The following is a 14,716-nucleotide window of genomic DNA, read 5'->3' on the forward strand; positions in this document are numbered from 1 at the left end:
TCATTCCACAAATGGTGTAACCACGGATCAATTCAGCCTTTACTGTATACAAATCAACACCAACAACAAGCATTGTAGTTTCAAAATCCTTCTGTGGCAGAAAGAAAATAAATAATGTATGACTAGAATGACAAAGTCACAGCAGACAGAATCACAGAGACATGACCAAGAGCATTTGAGGCATTGTGCCGAGCTTTATGGTTTAGGTCTGGACAGAGATTTGGGGTTTTGGTGAGGGGGTTGATTAAGAGAGAAAGAATTGCTGGGCATTCCCTGTTTTCTGTCTGTTATTCTGTAAAAACGGTCAATCCAGCCTCACACACATAGAAACAGACATCAGATTGCAGGTCATATGAAAGAAGAAATATTTAATACACTAAATGGTTCACAATGTGTAAAGTTCCACTATATGACTGCATTACTTCACACAGAGGATATATTTCTTTTACTCAGCAAAAGGCCACAACTGTTCATTAACAGCAGAGCTGATACGTTTCTTTTCTCTACACTCACTCCACAGTTTCTCTCACAGTATGTTGGTCTCACAGGAGTGAGGCTGCAGTATCTGAAGGGTAACAATGAGTTTAACAGAATTTCTAAACCAGGGGTAGAAGAAGGCATAGATCAAAGGGTTTAGACAGGAGTTTAATATCATAAGGAAATACATAAAGAAGTTAGCTGACGAGCCAACCATAAGGTCATAACCAGAGAAAGATACACAATAGGCTGGACAGTAACACATGAGAAACACAGCAACAACCACACCAAGAGTCCTGGCTGCTTTCAGCTCGGATTTCTTCACAGTTACAGTCACTGAACGCTGCAGTTTTACAGCTGCAACGTGGGAGCGCATGGAACGAGCCTGAGACACAGCCACCACAAACACTCTCATATACAGAATGATGATGGAGGAAATGGGGAGAATAAGTGTGATTACACAGTCAACAGGTACTATAATATTTATCACACATTCTCCGTAGCAGGAGTTATATCTGCCTGGCTGCTTCAGGTTATCAAATAAGATCAGAAAATTGTACAAAACAGAGTAAATCCAACACAAGAGAACAGAGATCTGAACTCTTTTTTGAGTAATCTTGGTGGGGTATTGCAGCGGGTCACAGATAGCAACATAACGGTCGACTGATATCATCACCATGTTTCCTACTGAGGCAGAGATTGTAATAAAAGGTAACAAATAATACAGGGTACAGAACAGGTCACCCAGGAGCCAACAGGGCTCTGTTAAGAAGATTTGAAACGCCATCACGATGAGACCCACAAGGAAATCTGAGACAGCCAGAGAGAGAAGGAGGAGGTTGGTGGGAGTGTGGAGCTGCCTGGAGGGAGAAAAAACCAACACTTAAAAATCATCATTATTAGAAATAGTTTAAAAAACGATGACAGAAACCTCAGTGTCTCTGAACTGTTTACTTGGTGGCTGCACTACATAATATAAATACAAAGACATCTGTGCCTGAAGTGGGAGATGGAGATGATAACGAGCAGGTTAAGAAACACAGTGAGCAGAGAGAAGAACGACATCAGCATGTAAAGGAGAATAGTTTCAAAGTGAGGACGCATGTGTTTAATACAAGAGATGTTGAGCAGTTGTGGAAAGCAGAGTTCAGCTTCCTCGTTTGTCTCCATGAACAGAGACAGAGGAGAGAAGCTGCTGAACAGCTTTCTGAACAAAGTTCTGTCACACAGTTGATTTATCTCCTCCCTCCTCTTCTTCTTTCCTCCTCCTCTTTCTCCCCCTGCCTTTTCCACGTACGTTGATTTCCTTCATTTTCTTTCATTATCCCTTGAGGCACCTTTAAAATTAACCTATGCTGTTTATCTTCGGGACCCCAAACGGGCCCTCTCATAAAAGTGAAATAAAAATGTTATACATCAATATTTTTTTCACTTTCACCACATCAGCTCTCTTCAACAGCTTCAGACCTATCCATATACGTAAAGTTTTTTATTATTTTTATATGTGTTTTAGGTTTTTATGCCTTTTTTGTCATGAGAACCCCTGATTTTTCAACAGGCAAAAACACAAAACATACAGTATTTAACAAAAATAAGATGCAAAGTGAAATATTTGGGATGAGGGTATTAGAGCCTTGACTAAGTCAATATTTGATAACAACTTTGATTTTGATGCATTATTATTTTTGGAGCAATATGAGTTTATTCAAAAAACTTACACCTTTTATCTTTGGGACCCCAAACGGGCCCTCTCATAAAAGTGAAATAAAAATGTTATATATCAATATTTTTTTCACTTTCACCATGTCAGATCTCTTCAACAGCTTCAGACCTATCCATATATACATATATACGTTTTTTTTATTAGTTTTATATGGTTTGTTAGGTTTTTATGCCCTTTTTGTCATAAGAACAGGAGAGAAAAACTCATATGCAATATTTACCAATTTGTTATTTTCTGTCAAAAGATGTCTTGTTTTGTCATGTATGTCTGTGTGTTTACAATGCATGTTGATGCATAAATCACAGATCCCTGTGAGGTGAATTTAGCATGCACTCCACATTTGGTGCACTGGTTCCACACCCTTCTGCACTGTGGGCACAACACACACTGCTTCTGCTTTCTGGAGGTCCCTGTCTGTAGCTTCTCCTCCTCCTCTTTTTCTCCACGTGACCATGGTCCTGGCCCCGGGCTTGTCGGACCAGTCTGTCTGCAGACAATCCTCTGGGCAAATGCCTCTTCTTTGCCATGAATGGTGCGATAAGAGCGCTATCAACCTGCTATAAGAAAAGATGGAAGCTGGAGCACTTAGTGCTGTTCCAGCATGGGTCCACAGAAGTGAGCAGGACACAGGCATTGTAACATGACATGCCCATCATGTCATACTCCTGCATATACTTGAAACCTGCACGCATATGAGGTCTGCATGCAGGCAGACAACATCTTCAGCCCATAATTTCCAGGTTTGGAGGGCATATACTCTCACATGCAGTTTCAGGGTGCTGATCCTGACAATGCAAAGTATAAGTCCATCCTGGGGTCAAGATGGGAGGGGGAAAGAATGGCAGGCGCTCTTCATGTGTGGCAGACCACAGGATTTCCCAATTTTTTGATTTCTATTGAGATATTACCACTTTCTCTTCCTCCTCCTCCGAGTTCCAGGTCCCCTAGTTCCCTAGCAGGAGTTCCACCTCTCATCCCTCCTTACTCTCGGATGACTTTTCACTGCTGGTAACTTGCTCCTCACTCTCCTCAGAGGACTGCAAGTCTGCAGCAGGGGCCTCCTCTAGTTTCATACTTCCCCCGATGGCTGTCTTTTGGACATATGACCAGCCAGACAAGGCTGCAAACTATTCTCCCTGCATGTTTATGCAGTAGCATGGTTGTGTTTACCACACATCCAATAGGATTGATAAAGAAAAGAAAAAGCCCAATTGGCCTTTGATGACACTCACACACACTCACACACACACACACATTCATACACATACACATACACACACACACACACACAAAATGTATTCTCAATCACTTTCACTCTGTTTTATAAACTGAGCCCATTGGGCCTTTGATGACTGAAATTTCACATACGCACACACTAACTCTCTCTCACACACACTCACACACATAAAAAATAATTTTCACCCACATTCACACTACTCTTTACATCAGTCCTACACACCAGGACCATTTTTGTGGTGATCAGATTTCTTATTGCCATGCATTTTTGTAAGGTAAGAGAACCAGGCCTCGATTGAAACCTGATGTGATAAAACCCTGATGACCCTGGTGGTTTTGGGGGGGTCATGAACCCTAAAACCTTTTTTCCCTGTATTTTGAAGGTAAAGGCTTAGATATATTTGGTATTAATGGGAAAATAATTATAATAGGTCAGGATGACAGTATATCAAAAATATGTTGTTATAATGGAAGTCAATGGGACCAAAACGGGTCCCGAAGGTAAAGAGTGTACGCATTGTGTATATCTCCTTTTCTATACACCTTGTAATAGAGGGGAATTGGAATTAAAAAGAAAAGAAAAAACCTGGGGAAATTTCATACAGATAGCCTTTGAACTGACTGAGATATTGAAAAATGAAAAACCGAAATCAGCAGAATTTACACCTTTGGTACCCCAAGGTGCCTCGAGGGTTAAACTCATCAGTTTCTCAACCCTTCCTTCACTCTGAGACTTTGTGTGGTAGTTTATGGTAAGTTTTAGGTGATTCCACATAGATTATGAGCCAGAACCACGTAACAGGTCTATGTTGCTGTTGTTTCACAATGCACACTGGTGCTGCCAAGAATTTACTTGAGCCAGAACAGCTGACTCACACATATGGGCTGATATCTACTGAATACGGGCCATAGATTGGTGTGATAACATTCAAAGCAGGTGGCTAAGTTTGTTCAGTCAAATGACGCTGGCAAAGTGCTTTTCGATTTCAGTCAGTGTCATCGGCTGTAATAAATTGATTAGGTCGCCTGTTGGTCTCACCCTCACCCAGTGAAACGTGGAGCTTGTCCACCCAGGTTAACTCATCACAGAATAGGTGATGGACATTTAATATATTGTTTTGTGTTATAGTGTGGCTCAAACAAGGGAATAGTAAAGTATATTTATATGTGTTGTAGTTTGGAAAATTGAAAGAAGGTATATTTGTGTTAAATAGGATTTTGTTTCACTGCTCTCATTCCACAAATAGTGTAACTGCTGATCAATTCAATACGTACTGTATACAAATCAACATCAAAACAAATATTGTAGTTTTAAAATGCTTCTGGGGCAGAAGGAAAATAAATAATGTAAAACTAGATTGACTTGCAATTGTCAGCAATTTACAAAGTAACAGCAGACAGAATCACAGAGACATGACAGAGGGCATTTGTGGCATTGTGTCGTGCTTTATGATTTAGTTCTGGACTGAAATTTGGGCATTTTGTAAATCAAGCCTCAGATATTTAGAAACAGACATCAGATCATATATAAAAAGAAATATAGGATACCCTAAGTGGTTCACAATTTGTCAAGTTCCACTAAATGCATACATTACTTCCAGGAGAAGATATATTTATTTTACTCAGCAACAGCCCAAAAGACCCCACCTTTGACATTTAGTAATTTAGCTGATGCTTTTATCCAAAGCCACTTACATGGGTAGGTGTAAGGAGGTCTTGCCCAAGGACCCCTACTGGAGGGAGGGGCAGAAATGGGATTTGAACCCCACTCTCCCACATAGTAGGCGTTAATCTTACCACTACTACTCTACAGTACGTTGGTCTGACAGGAGTGAGGCTTCAGTATCTCGAGTCCGACAATGAGTTTAACAGATTTTCTAAACCAGGGGTAGAAGAAGGCATAAATCAAAGGGTTCAGACAGGAGTTTAATATCACAAGGAAATACATAAAGAAGTTAGCTGAAGATTCAACCACAGGGTCATAACCAGAAAGAGATACACAATAAGATGGACAGCAACACATGAGAAACACAGCAACAACCACACCAAGAGTCCTGGCTGCTTTCAGCTCGGATTTCTTCACAGTTACAGTCACTGAACGCTGCAGTTTGACAGCTGCAACGTGGGAGCGCATGGAACGAGCCTGAGACACAGCAACTACAAACACTCTCATATACAGAATGATGATGGATGAAATGGGGATGAAAAAGCCTACAAAAAGGTCAACAGGTACTATAATATTTATCACACATTCACCATAACAAGAGTTATACCTGCCTGGTTGTTTCAGGTTATCAAATAAAATCATAAAGCTGTAGAAAACAGAGTAAATCCAACACAAGAGAACAGAGATCTGAACTCTCTTTTGAGTTATTTTGGTGGAGTAATGGAGAGGGTCACAGATAGCAACATAACGGTCGACTGATATCAGCACCATGTTTCCTACAGAGGAACAGATAGTGATGAACGGTATAACATTGCATAAAACACACACCAGGTCACCCAGGAGCCAACAGGGCTCTGTTAAAAACATTTGAAACGGCATCACGATGAGACCCACAAGGAAGTCTGAGACAGCCAGAGAGAGAAGGAGGAGGTTGGTGGGAGTGTGGAGCTGCCTGGAGGGAGAGAAAACCAATCACTTAAAATCATCATTATTAGAAATAGTTCAAAAAACGATGACAGAAACCTCAGTGTCTCTGAACTGTTTCCTTGGTGGCTGCACTACATAATATAAACACAAAGACATCTGTGCCTGAAGTGGGAGATGGAGATAATGACCAGCAGGTTAAGAAACACAGTGAGCAGAGAGAAGAACGACATCAGCATGTAAAGAAGAACAGTTTCAAAGTGAGGGCGCATGTGTTTCTTGCAGGACGTGTTGAGGAGTCGTGGAAAGCAGAGTTCCCCTTCCTTGTGTGTCTCCATGAACAGAGACAGAGGAGAGAAGCTGCTGAACAGCTTTCTGAACAAAGCTCTGCGTCACACAGTTGATTTATTTCTCAGCTCATCCCTCTCCTCCTGTCCCTCCTGTGTTTTAGTCTCTGCCTTGGATACTAATTTTCTCCGTCAATCGTTTGGACACACCTTTTTTTCGAAGTGTTTTTTATTTTTGTTATTTCAACATTGATGAAATGAAAGATCAGTTTTGGAATGATGCAGTCAACTAAAATGTGTTAAACAACTCAAACTGAAACTAAAACAACTAAAAATATGTACTGTATTTTAACTATGGCACATGGAACCATCATTTGTCGGCCAACTGGACAACTACCCAAAACACATCTCTACAGTGATGGAGTTTACGTTCATATATCCTTCATCACAGATTCAGAATCCTAGTCTTTATTTACTGCCTAAGGTTCAATACGGAACAACAGAAAGCAGAATCACAGACTCAGGCAAGGGGCAGACTGAGACACAATGTCTGAAACTCAGGAGATCAAACAGAATAACAAGCTGGTGTAGGTTTGGATGTGGCAACAAATCACCTGGCACTGAGTGAGTGAAAAACAGCTGTAATGAGTTGTTGGCTTGTTTGACTCACAAGTGACAACTGATAGGAGAAGTTTGTGCAAAGAAACTTGAGGCAGGTGGTGTGATTGAGCAGGAAGCAAGGTAAGAACGGGATCTGATAAGTGGGCGGTAACAAGAGTAAAGCCCTAACACAGGGGTCACTAACAGACGGACAGGGTCCGGATCTGAACTGAGAAGCTCTCCCAAATGGACACCTTAAATTTAACCAGCACGGCTATTGGAATCTTTACGGTAGTTATTTAGTCGATGCCAGAACGCATTGGCCAATTGAATGCGAGCTATGGAGATCCACATGGATCTATGCTTGGACTGATTGTTTTTACTCCATATATGTCTTCTCTCTCTATAAATCCAGATAAGACAGAGAGGTTCTTTTTTTTTGGCCTAAAAATCTCAGACACTATGTCTAATGACGTTCTCACCCTTGATGACTTAGTACTGGCCTCAAGTAATACTGTAAGAAATCTCGGAGTTATCTTTGATCAGGATATCTCCTTCACTTCATACATAAAAGAAATCTCTAGAACTGCCTTTTTTCACCTGAGAAACATTAAAGTTAAAATTAGGAGCATCCTGTCTCAAAGTGATGCTGAAAAACTAGTCCATGCATTTGTTACTTCCAGACTGGACTATTGTAATTCATTATTAATAGTTTGTCCCAATAACTCATTAAAAAGCCTCCAGTTAATCCAAAATGCTGCAGCGAGTTCTGACTGGAATATATATTTTCATTTTCATTTTCTTTCCAGGCCACAAAAGGTCATGTGTTCTCAGGGGGAAACTGACTTATTTGTCCATCCTGAATTCTCCTAGTGAACCAGATCCAAAACCACTCTTATTATGCAGTATGGTACATAGTGATGATCCTTACCCCATAAACATTCAACAACGTTTGATTATAATTGCACAGTGCACACAGGTGCTGCCTATTATTTTGGTTTTCAGTTGAGCCAGAAAAGCTGACTCACACATACGGGTTGATAAGCGTTAAAAATGGCCATATATTTTCCTTCACAGCCTTGGACATTTAGAGCACCAGATGATTGGTCATGTATATGAAGAAATATAGAATATCCTAAATAGTTCACAATGTGCAATTACTTCAGATAATATTTATTAGTATAATATATTAATATTGTAATATAATTATTTTATCTTCAACAACAGCCCAAAAGACCACAGATGCTCAGTGACAGTGGAGGTGATACGTGTCTTTGCTCACTTCAGTTTCTCTCTACAGTAGATTGATCTCAAAGGAGTGAGGCTGCAATATCTCAAGAGTAATAATGAGTTTAACAGATTTTCTAAACCAGGGGTAGAATAATGCATAGATCACAGGGTTTAAGCAGGAGTTAAAAATCACAAGAAAGTACATAAAGAAGTTAGCTGAAGAGCCAACCATGAGGTCATAACCAGAGAGAGATACACAATAGGATGGACAGTAGCACAAGAGAAACACAGCAACAACCACACCAAGAGTCCTGGCTGCTTTCAGCTCTGATTTCTTCACAGTTAAAGTCACTGAACGCTGCAGTTTGACAGCTGCAATGTGGGAGCGCATGGAACGAGCCTGAGACACAGCAACTACAAACACTCTCATATACAGAATGATGATGGAGGAAATGGGGATAATAAAACTTAAAACAATGTCCACAGCTCCATTTATATTAATCACACATTCACCATAGCAGGAGTTATACCTGCCTGGTTGTTTCAAGTTATCTAGTAAACCCAGACAACTGTAGAAAGCAGAGTAAATCCAACAAAGGAGAACAGAGATCTGAACTCTCTTTTGAGTGATTTTGGTGAAATAACGCAGAGGGTCACAGATAGCAACATAACGGTCGACTGATATTAGCAACATGTTTACTACTGAGGCAGAGATTGTAATAAAAGGTAAGAAATGATACAGGGTGCACACCAGGTCACCCAGGAGCCAGCAGGGCTCTGTTAAGAAGATCTGAAATGGCATCACAAAGAGACCCACAAGGAAGTCTGAGACAGCTAGAGAGAGAAGGAGGAGGTTGGTGGGAGTGTGGAGCTGCCTGGAGGGAGAGAAAATCATCAGTGTGAATATTAGAAAAGTTTAGATCATCATGATCAGAAATAGTTTAAAAAACGATGACAGAAACCTCAGTGTCTCTAAACTGTATAGTTGGTGGCTGCACTACATAAATAAATACAAAGACATCTGTGCCTGAAGTGGGAGATGGAGATAATGACCAGCAGGTTAAGAAACACAGTGAGCAGAGAGATGAACGACATCAGCATGTAAATAAAAATAGTTTCAAAGTGAGGGCGCATGTGTTTCTTGCAGGAGGTGTTGAGGAGTTGTGGAAAGCAGAGTTCACCTTCCTTGTGTGTCTCCATGAACAGAGACAGAGGAGAGAAGCTGCTGAACAGCTTTCTGAACATAGCTCTGCATCACACAGTTGATTTATTTCTCAGCTCATCCCTCTCCTCCTGTCCCTCCTGTGTTTTAGTCTCTGCCTTGGATACTAATTTTCTCCGTCAGTTGTTTGGACACACCTTTTTTTCGAAGTCTTCTTCTTCTCTTTTGGCTTTTCCCATCAGGGGTCTCCACAGCGAATCATCCTTTTCCACCTCACTCTATCATGGGCATCTTCTACCCTAACATTAGCCAACCTCATGTCCTCTGTTAACACATCCATATATCTCCTCTTTAGTCGTCCTCTTGCCCTCCTGCCTGGCAGCTCCATCTCCAACATCCTTCTACCAATATACTCACTATCCCTCCTCTGAACATGTCCGAACCACCTCAGTCTGGCCTCTCTGACTTTGTCGCTAACACAGGCAACGTGAGCCGTCCCTCTGATGTACTCGTTCCTTATTCTGTCTAACCTGGTCACTCCTAAGGAGAACCTCAACATCTTCATCTCTGCTACCTCCATCTCAGCCTCTTGTCTCTTTCTCACTGCTACCGTCTCTAACCCATAGAGCAGAGATGGTCTCACCACTGTCTTGTCCACCTTTCCTTTGAGTCTTGCTGACACTCTTCTGTCACACAACACTCCTGACACTTTCCTCCACCCGCTCCAACCTGCCTGCACTCGTCTCTTCACCTCTTTTCCACACTCCCCATCACACTGAACTGTTGACCCTAAGTACTTAAACTCCTGCACCTTCTTTACCTCAGCCCCCTGTAACCTAACGCTCGTTCAGACACATGTATTCTGTCTTACTACTAACTCATGCGCATTGATGTCGTTCATGGAATCCACGCCACTAGTTTGTTAGTTTGTTAAGTTAGTCACTCAGCCATTTTGGATTTCCCTGGTCTGCACTTCAGTTTGTTAGACCTTGGTTTCGTTCTTGAGTTTGTTTGTCCCTTGTCTTGTTTTGTGTTAGTGTGTTAAGTTTCTAGTTTGTATTTTTCGCCTGCGTTTCCACAGTGTTTTCAGTTGTTACTTTTTATGTCAGTTTATGGTTTTGTCCACCGTGTTTTTGGGTCTTTAAGTTCAAACTTTGTCTGTTTGTGTTAGTTCCCTGTGTCTCTTGCCCTTTTTTGCTAATAAATATCCTTTTGTTCTTACCCGTTTGGTCCCCGTCAGTTTGTAACAGGTTTTTGAATTCTATTGAATTAATTTGATTTGACAGTCAAGTATTGATGACATGCAGGCTACTAAATAATATATTGCAGTAAATAGGTAGATATTATAATCTTCTGGACCTTTGCTTCCAAAAATATTGTGTAACCGGTCCTCTTTAAATTTTAGTTGAATACTCCTGCCCTAACAGTTCGACAGCAGGGAGCTGCCACAAGGAGCGGAGCAGGTGATTGTGGGCAGATTAGAGTCTGCGGGTTGTATTTCAGGGAAGCACTGTAGGTGAGCATGTGCCTGAAGTGGGCGGTGGAGATGGAGGGGCGGAGATCCTGTCTGGATGTTACAGGAGGAGACTCGGTTCTGCAGGAAATCCTGGACTGACTGTAAGTTAATTATAAATCACTTAATAATCAGGCTCCATCTTATCTTAAAGACCTCATAGTTCCATAGTTTCCCAGCAGAAATCTCTGTTCTCAGACTGCCGGTTTGCTTCTGTACTCACTACAGGCGGGCTGTGGCTCAATTGGTAGAGCAGTTGTCTGTCAATCACAGGATTGGTGGTTTGATTCCCAGCTGCCACGTCACATGCCAAAGTGTCCTTGGGCAAGATAATTGACCCCAAATTGCTCCCAGTGAGTCAGGTCAGCTGCATAGCAGCTCTGCCATTGGTCTGTGAGAGTGTTTGTGAATGGGTGAATGAGACGCAGTGTAAAGCGCTATAAGTGCAGAACATTTCCTAGCGTTTCCAAATGTAGAATGGGAGGCGGAGCCTTTAGCTATCAAGCCCCTCTCCTGTGGAACCAGCTCCCAGTTCAGGTTCTGGAGGCAGACACCCTCTCTACGTTTAAGACTAGACTTAAAACTTTCCTTTTTCTAAAGCTTATAGTTAGAGATTGATCAGGTGACTCTGAACCATCTCTTAGTTATGCTGATATAAGTTAGTCTGCTGGGGGACCTCTACTGATAAACTGAGCTCCTCTCCTCTCTCCTTTCTCCTCTATCTATTTTAATTCTACCATTTCATGTCATTAACTTTGTGGCTTCTCTCTCCTGTAGTTGTGTTTCCTCCTCTGTCTCCCTCTCTCTGTACTTTTCTGCAGGTATCCTCAGCCTGGAGCTGTACATCTCCAGAATCCAGTTGACCTGTCCAATGTTCTTGCTGCTTGTTGTTGTCTTATTGCCTGCTGTTCTTTTCTCTCTTCTCTTTCCACTCACCCCAACCAGTCGAGGCAGATGGCCGCCCACTATGAGCCTGGTTCTGCTGGAGGTTTCATCCTCTAAAGGGAGTTTTTCCTCTCTACTGTTGCCTAGTTTGCTCAAATGGGATCGTTGGCTTTTCTATATCATTTTTGTATAATTATTCTCTGTAAGTTCTTAAATCTTACACTGTAAAGTGCCTTGAGATAACTTCTGTTGTGAATTGGCGCTATACAAATGAAACTGAATTGAATTTAATTAACATTAAAGAAAATGAAACAAAATGAAACAAGACAGACTGATGACCCTGACATCATGTTTGTTTGTTTTTTGCATGATTTTCCCCCATCTGTTTGTTTATCTGTACTCAAAGCCTTTTTAAAGTGTTTCTTATTCATCCATTCATACACACTAATGGCAGAGATGCCACACAACTTGACACGCTGTAGTTCAGTGTTTCGCCCAAAGACACTTCAACATACGGCAGTAGGAGCTGAGATTGAAACTATTAATGTGTGTATAAACTGTAAAGAGGAAAACAAATTCCCTCTGGGATCAATAAAGTTTTTTGAAACTTGAATCTTGAATGAATCCCTCTTAACTTCCTAACCACGGCTGCCCCTTTTGAGTCCATGACTTTATGAAGGTGCTTTCTGACGTTGTGTTATATTTCTATTTCCCAGTCTTAAGTCTGTGGTCTGTCTTTGTTTCTTCCTCTACAGATCACTGATCATTTTGCTGGTGATTTCCGAGAGACCTGATCTTTGACCTGATTATCTTTTTCCATTGTTTTGTTTTGTTCTGATTTCTTTACAACATAGCTGGCAGTAGTCAACGCTCATATCAAACTCTTACCATTCAAGAGCCTTTAATGGTAGGCACAAAAAGACAAAGTTAATATTAACACAGCATTCTGGAAAAATATGACAGTCTACATTGCAAATCAAACTAAACATGTAAAAAACTAAGACTAATCATCACAAATTATGGAAGCAGTAGCTATAAATTAGAATATGTTAACTTGCTAATCCCAGTGAAGACTGAATTCAACAGATGTTTCCCAATAAATGTGTTTTTTAAAATGTCACCAATGTACTCTTTGCACACTTTACTTTTGTACAGAGTGATTTGATGTTTTGGATCTCTGCCTGTGATCTTCTGTGACAAGCATTGACTGACTTGAATATTCACTTAATCTCTTTTCAATCACTCGATAGTTTTTCTCTACAGTACATTGAACTCACGGGAGTGAGGCTGCAGAACCCCAAGTGTAACAATGAGTTTAACAGTTTTTCTAAACCAGGAATAGAAAAACGCATAGATCACAGGGTTTAGACAGGAGTTGAAATATATCAGAAATAATGTAAAGCTGTTAGTTGAAGAACTCATCATGAGCTCATAGCCAGAGAGAGACAAACAATAAGGTGGCGAGTAACACATGAGAAACACAGCAACAACCACACCAAGAGTCCTGGCTGCTTTCAGCTCTGATTTCTTCACAGTTACAGTCACTGAACGCTGCAGTTGGACAGCTGCAATGTGGGAGCGCATGGAACGAGCCTGAGACACAGCCACCACAAACACTCTCATATACAGAATGATGATGACTGAAATGGGGATGATAAGTGTGATTACACAGTCAACAGGTACTATAATATTTATAGCACATTCTCCATAGCAGGAGTTATACCTGCCTGGTTGTTTCAGGTTGTCAAATAAGATCAGAAAATTGTAGAAAACAGCAGAAACCCAACACAAGAGAACAGAGATCTGAACTCTCTTTAGAGAGATTTTGCTGGAATAATGCAGAGGGTCACAGATAGCAACATAACGGTCGACTGATATCAGCACCATGTTTCCTACTGAGGCAAAAACTGTGATGAAGTTTACTAAATAACAGAGAACACACACCAGGTCACTCAGTAGCCAACAGGGTTCTGCTAAGAGGACTTGAAATGGAATTACAAGTAGGCCCACAAGGAAGTCTGAGACAGCCAGAGAGAGGAGGATGAGGTTAGTGGTGGTGTGGAGCTGCCTGGAGGGAGAGAAAATCATCACCATGAACATTAAGCACATCAACGGCATTCTCACCATAAAGAAATGCAGTCACAGTTGAATATACAGTGTCTCATCAAAGCATCAGCATGCTGTTTCACTAATCTTAATATATGTGACTAGTAAAACATATTATCAAAGCTAAGACATTTCACTGTGCCTGAAGTGGGAGATGGAGATGATGACCAGGATGTTGAGAGATGCGGTGAGCAGAGAGATGAAGGACAGCAGAGTGTATTTGATCAATGTCTCAGAGTTGGGACGTGTGTGTTTCTTGCAGGAGGTGTTGAGGAGTTGTGGAAAACAGAGTTCATCTTTCATCGTCTCAGTCACAAGAGAAAAAGCTGCTGAACAACTGCAGCTTCTGAGCAGAAATCAATGTCATACATGTTTATCTCCTTTATTGCTCCTCCTCCTCCTCCCCCTCCTTTTCTCAGTCAATTCTTCCTCATACCTGATGCTTTGTTTCATCATCTGTGAAATCATTATTCTGTCTAGTGTGATGTGTTGCTTCTTGTTTTGTTGTTTTACAGCCATGGCTTTAGACAGATTATCTTTCCAAAGTCAGATTATAAAGAAGACTGTTAATAAAATTTTAAATTAAAGTGGCCTTTTGGATGCACAACACAACAACGTTTCATGGAATAGAGTCTTTAGAACATTACAAAAAGCTAGGAACCGCACTGCTTGTGCCTGACTGAACAGAAACCAACAAAATCATGATGAAACGCATTATAATGAAGGAAACACTGAGTCAGACCTCAGAGGCATCAGGTTTGTGGTAGTTCAGATGCTCCTCTGGGTCTGTTCTGGATCTACACAAGGTTATTCCTAAGAAATGAGAGGTCTGAACCAGCTTAACCTTCTCTTTGTGACATGAAGGAGAAGTGACTACCTACATTACAAACCCTATTTTAAAGGCTGA

At 41.1% G+C, this 14,716-nt stretch overlaps 3 protein-coding genes across 3 annotated transcripts; all 3 read right to left on the reverse strand.

Moving 5' to 3' along the window:
• Positions 1–526: 526 nt before the first annotated feature.
• On the reverse strand, positions 527–1,647 carry LOC113166818 (trace amine-associated receptor 13c-like). The gene is made up of 2 exons (XM_026366985.1): positions 1,475–1,647; positions 527–1,337 (listed from the first exon to the last, which is right to left on the reverse strand). Exons 1-2 carry the CDS (start codon positions 1,645–1,647, stop codon positions 527–529), a joined length of 984 nt encoding a protein of 327 aa, XP_026222770.1.
• A 3,596-nt stretch (positions 1,648–5,243) lies between these two features.
• Positions 5,244–6,364, reverse strand: LOC113166812 (trace amine-associated receptor 13c-like). The gene is made up of 2 exons (XM_026366979.1): positions 6,192–6,364; positions 5,244–6,054 (listed from the first exon to the last, which is right to left on the reverse strand). Exons 1-2 carry the CDS (start codon positions 6,362–6,364, stop codon positions 5,244–5,246), a joined length of 984 nt encoding a protein of 327 aa, XP_026222764.1.
• Positions 6,365–8,207: 1,843 nt separating this feature from the next.
• LOC113167124 (trace amine-associated receptor 13c-like) lies at positions 8,208–9,388 on the reverse strand. Its single transcript, XM_026367514.1, has 2 exons — positions 9,171–9,388; positions 8,208–9,018 (listed from the first exon to the last, which is right to left on the reverse strand). Exons 1-2 carry the CDS (start codon positions 9,386–9,388, stop codon positions 8,208–8,210), a joined length of 1,029 nt encoding a protein of 342 aa, XP_026223299.1.
• Between the last annotated feature and the right edge of the window lie 5,328 nt (positions 9,389–14,716).

This window comes from Anabas testudineus, chromosome 7, assembly GCF_900324465.2.
Source record: "Anabas testudineus chromosome 7, fAnaTes1.2, whole genome shotgun sequence".
Taxonomy (NCBI): Eukaryota; Metazoa; Chordata; class Actinopteri; order Anabantiformes; family Anabantidae; genus Anabas; species Anabas testudineus.

Bases quoted from the DNA above. Each gene is read 5' to 3' on its own strand.
- LOC113166818 (XM_026366985.1), bottom strand. From the start codon at position 1,647: ATGGAGACAAACGAGGAAGCTGAACTCTGCTTTCCACAACTGCTCAAC. The intron at 1,338-1,474 runs GCACAGATGTCT...TTCTCCCTCCAG, and splicing joins ATCTCCATCTCCCACTTCAG to GCAGCTCCACACTCCCACCA.
- LOC113166812 (XM_026366979.1), bottom strand. From the start codon at position 6,364: ATGGAGACACACAAGGAAGGGGAACTCTGCTTTCCACGACTCCTCAAC. The intron at 6,055-6,191 runs GCACAGATGTCT...CTCTCCCTCCAG, and splicing joins ATCTCCATCTCCCACTTCAG to GCAGCTCCACACTCCCACCA.
- LOC113167124 (XM_026367514.1), bottom strand. From the start codon at position 9,388: ATGTTCAGAAAGCTGTTCAGCAGCTTCTCTCCTCTGTCTCTGTTCATG. The intron at 9,019-9,170 runs GCACAGATGTCT...CTCTCCCTCCAG, and splicing joins ATCTCCATCTCCCACTTCAG to GCAGCTCCACACTCCCACCA.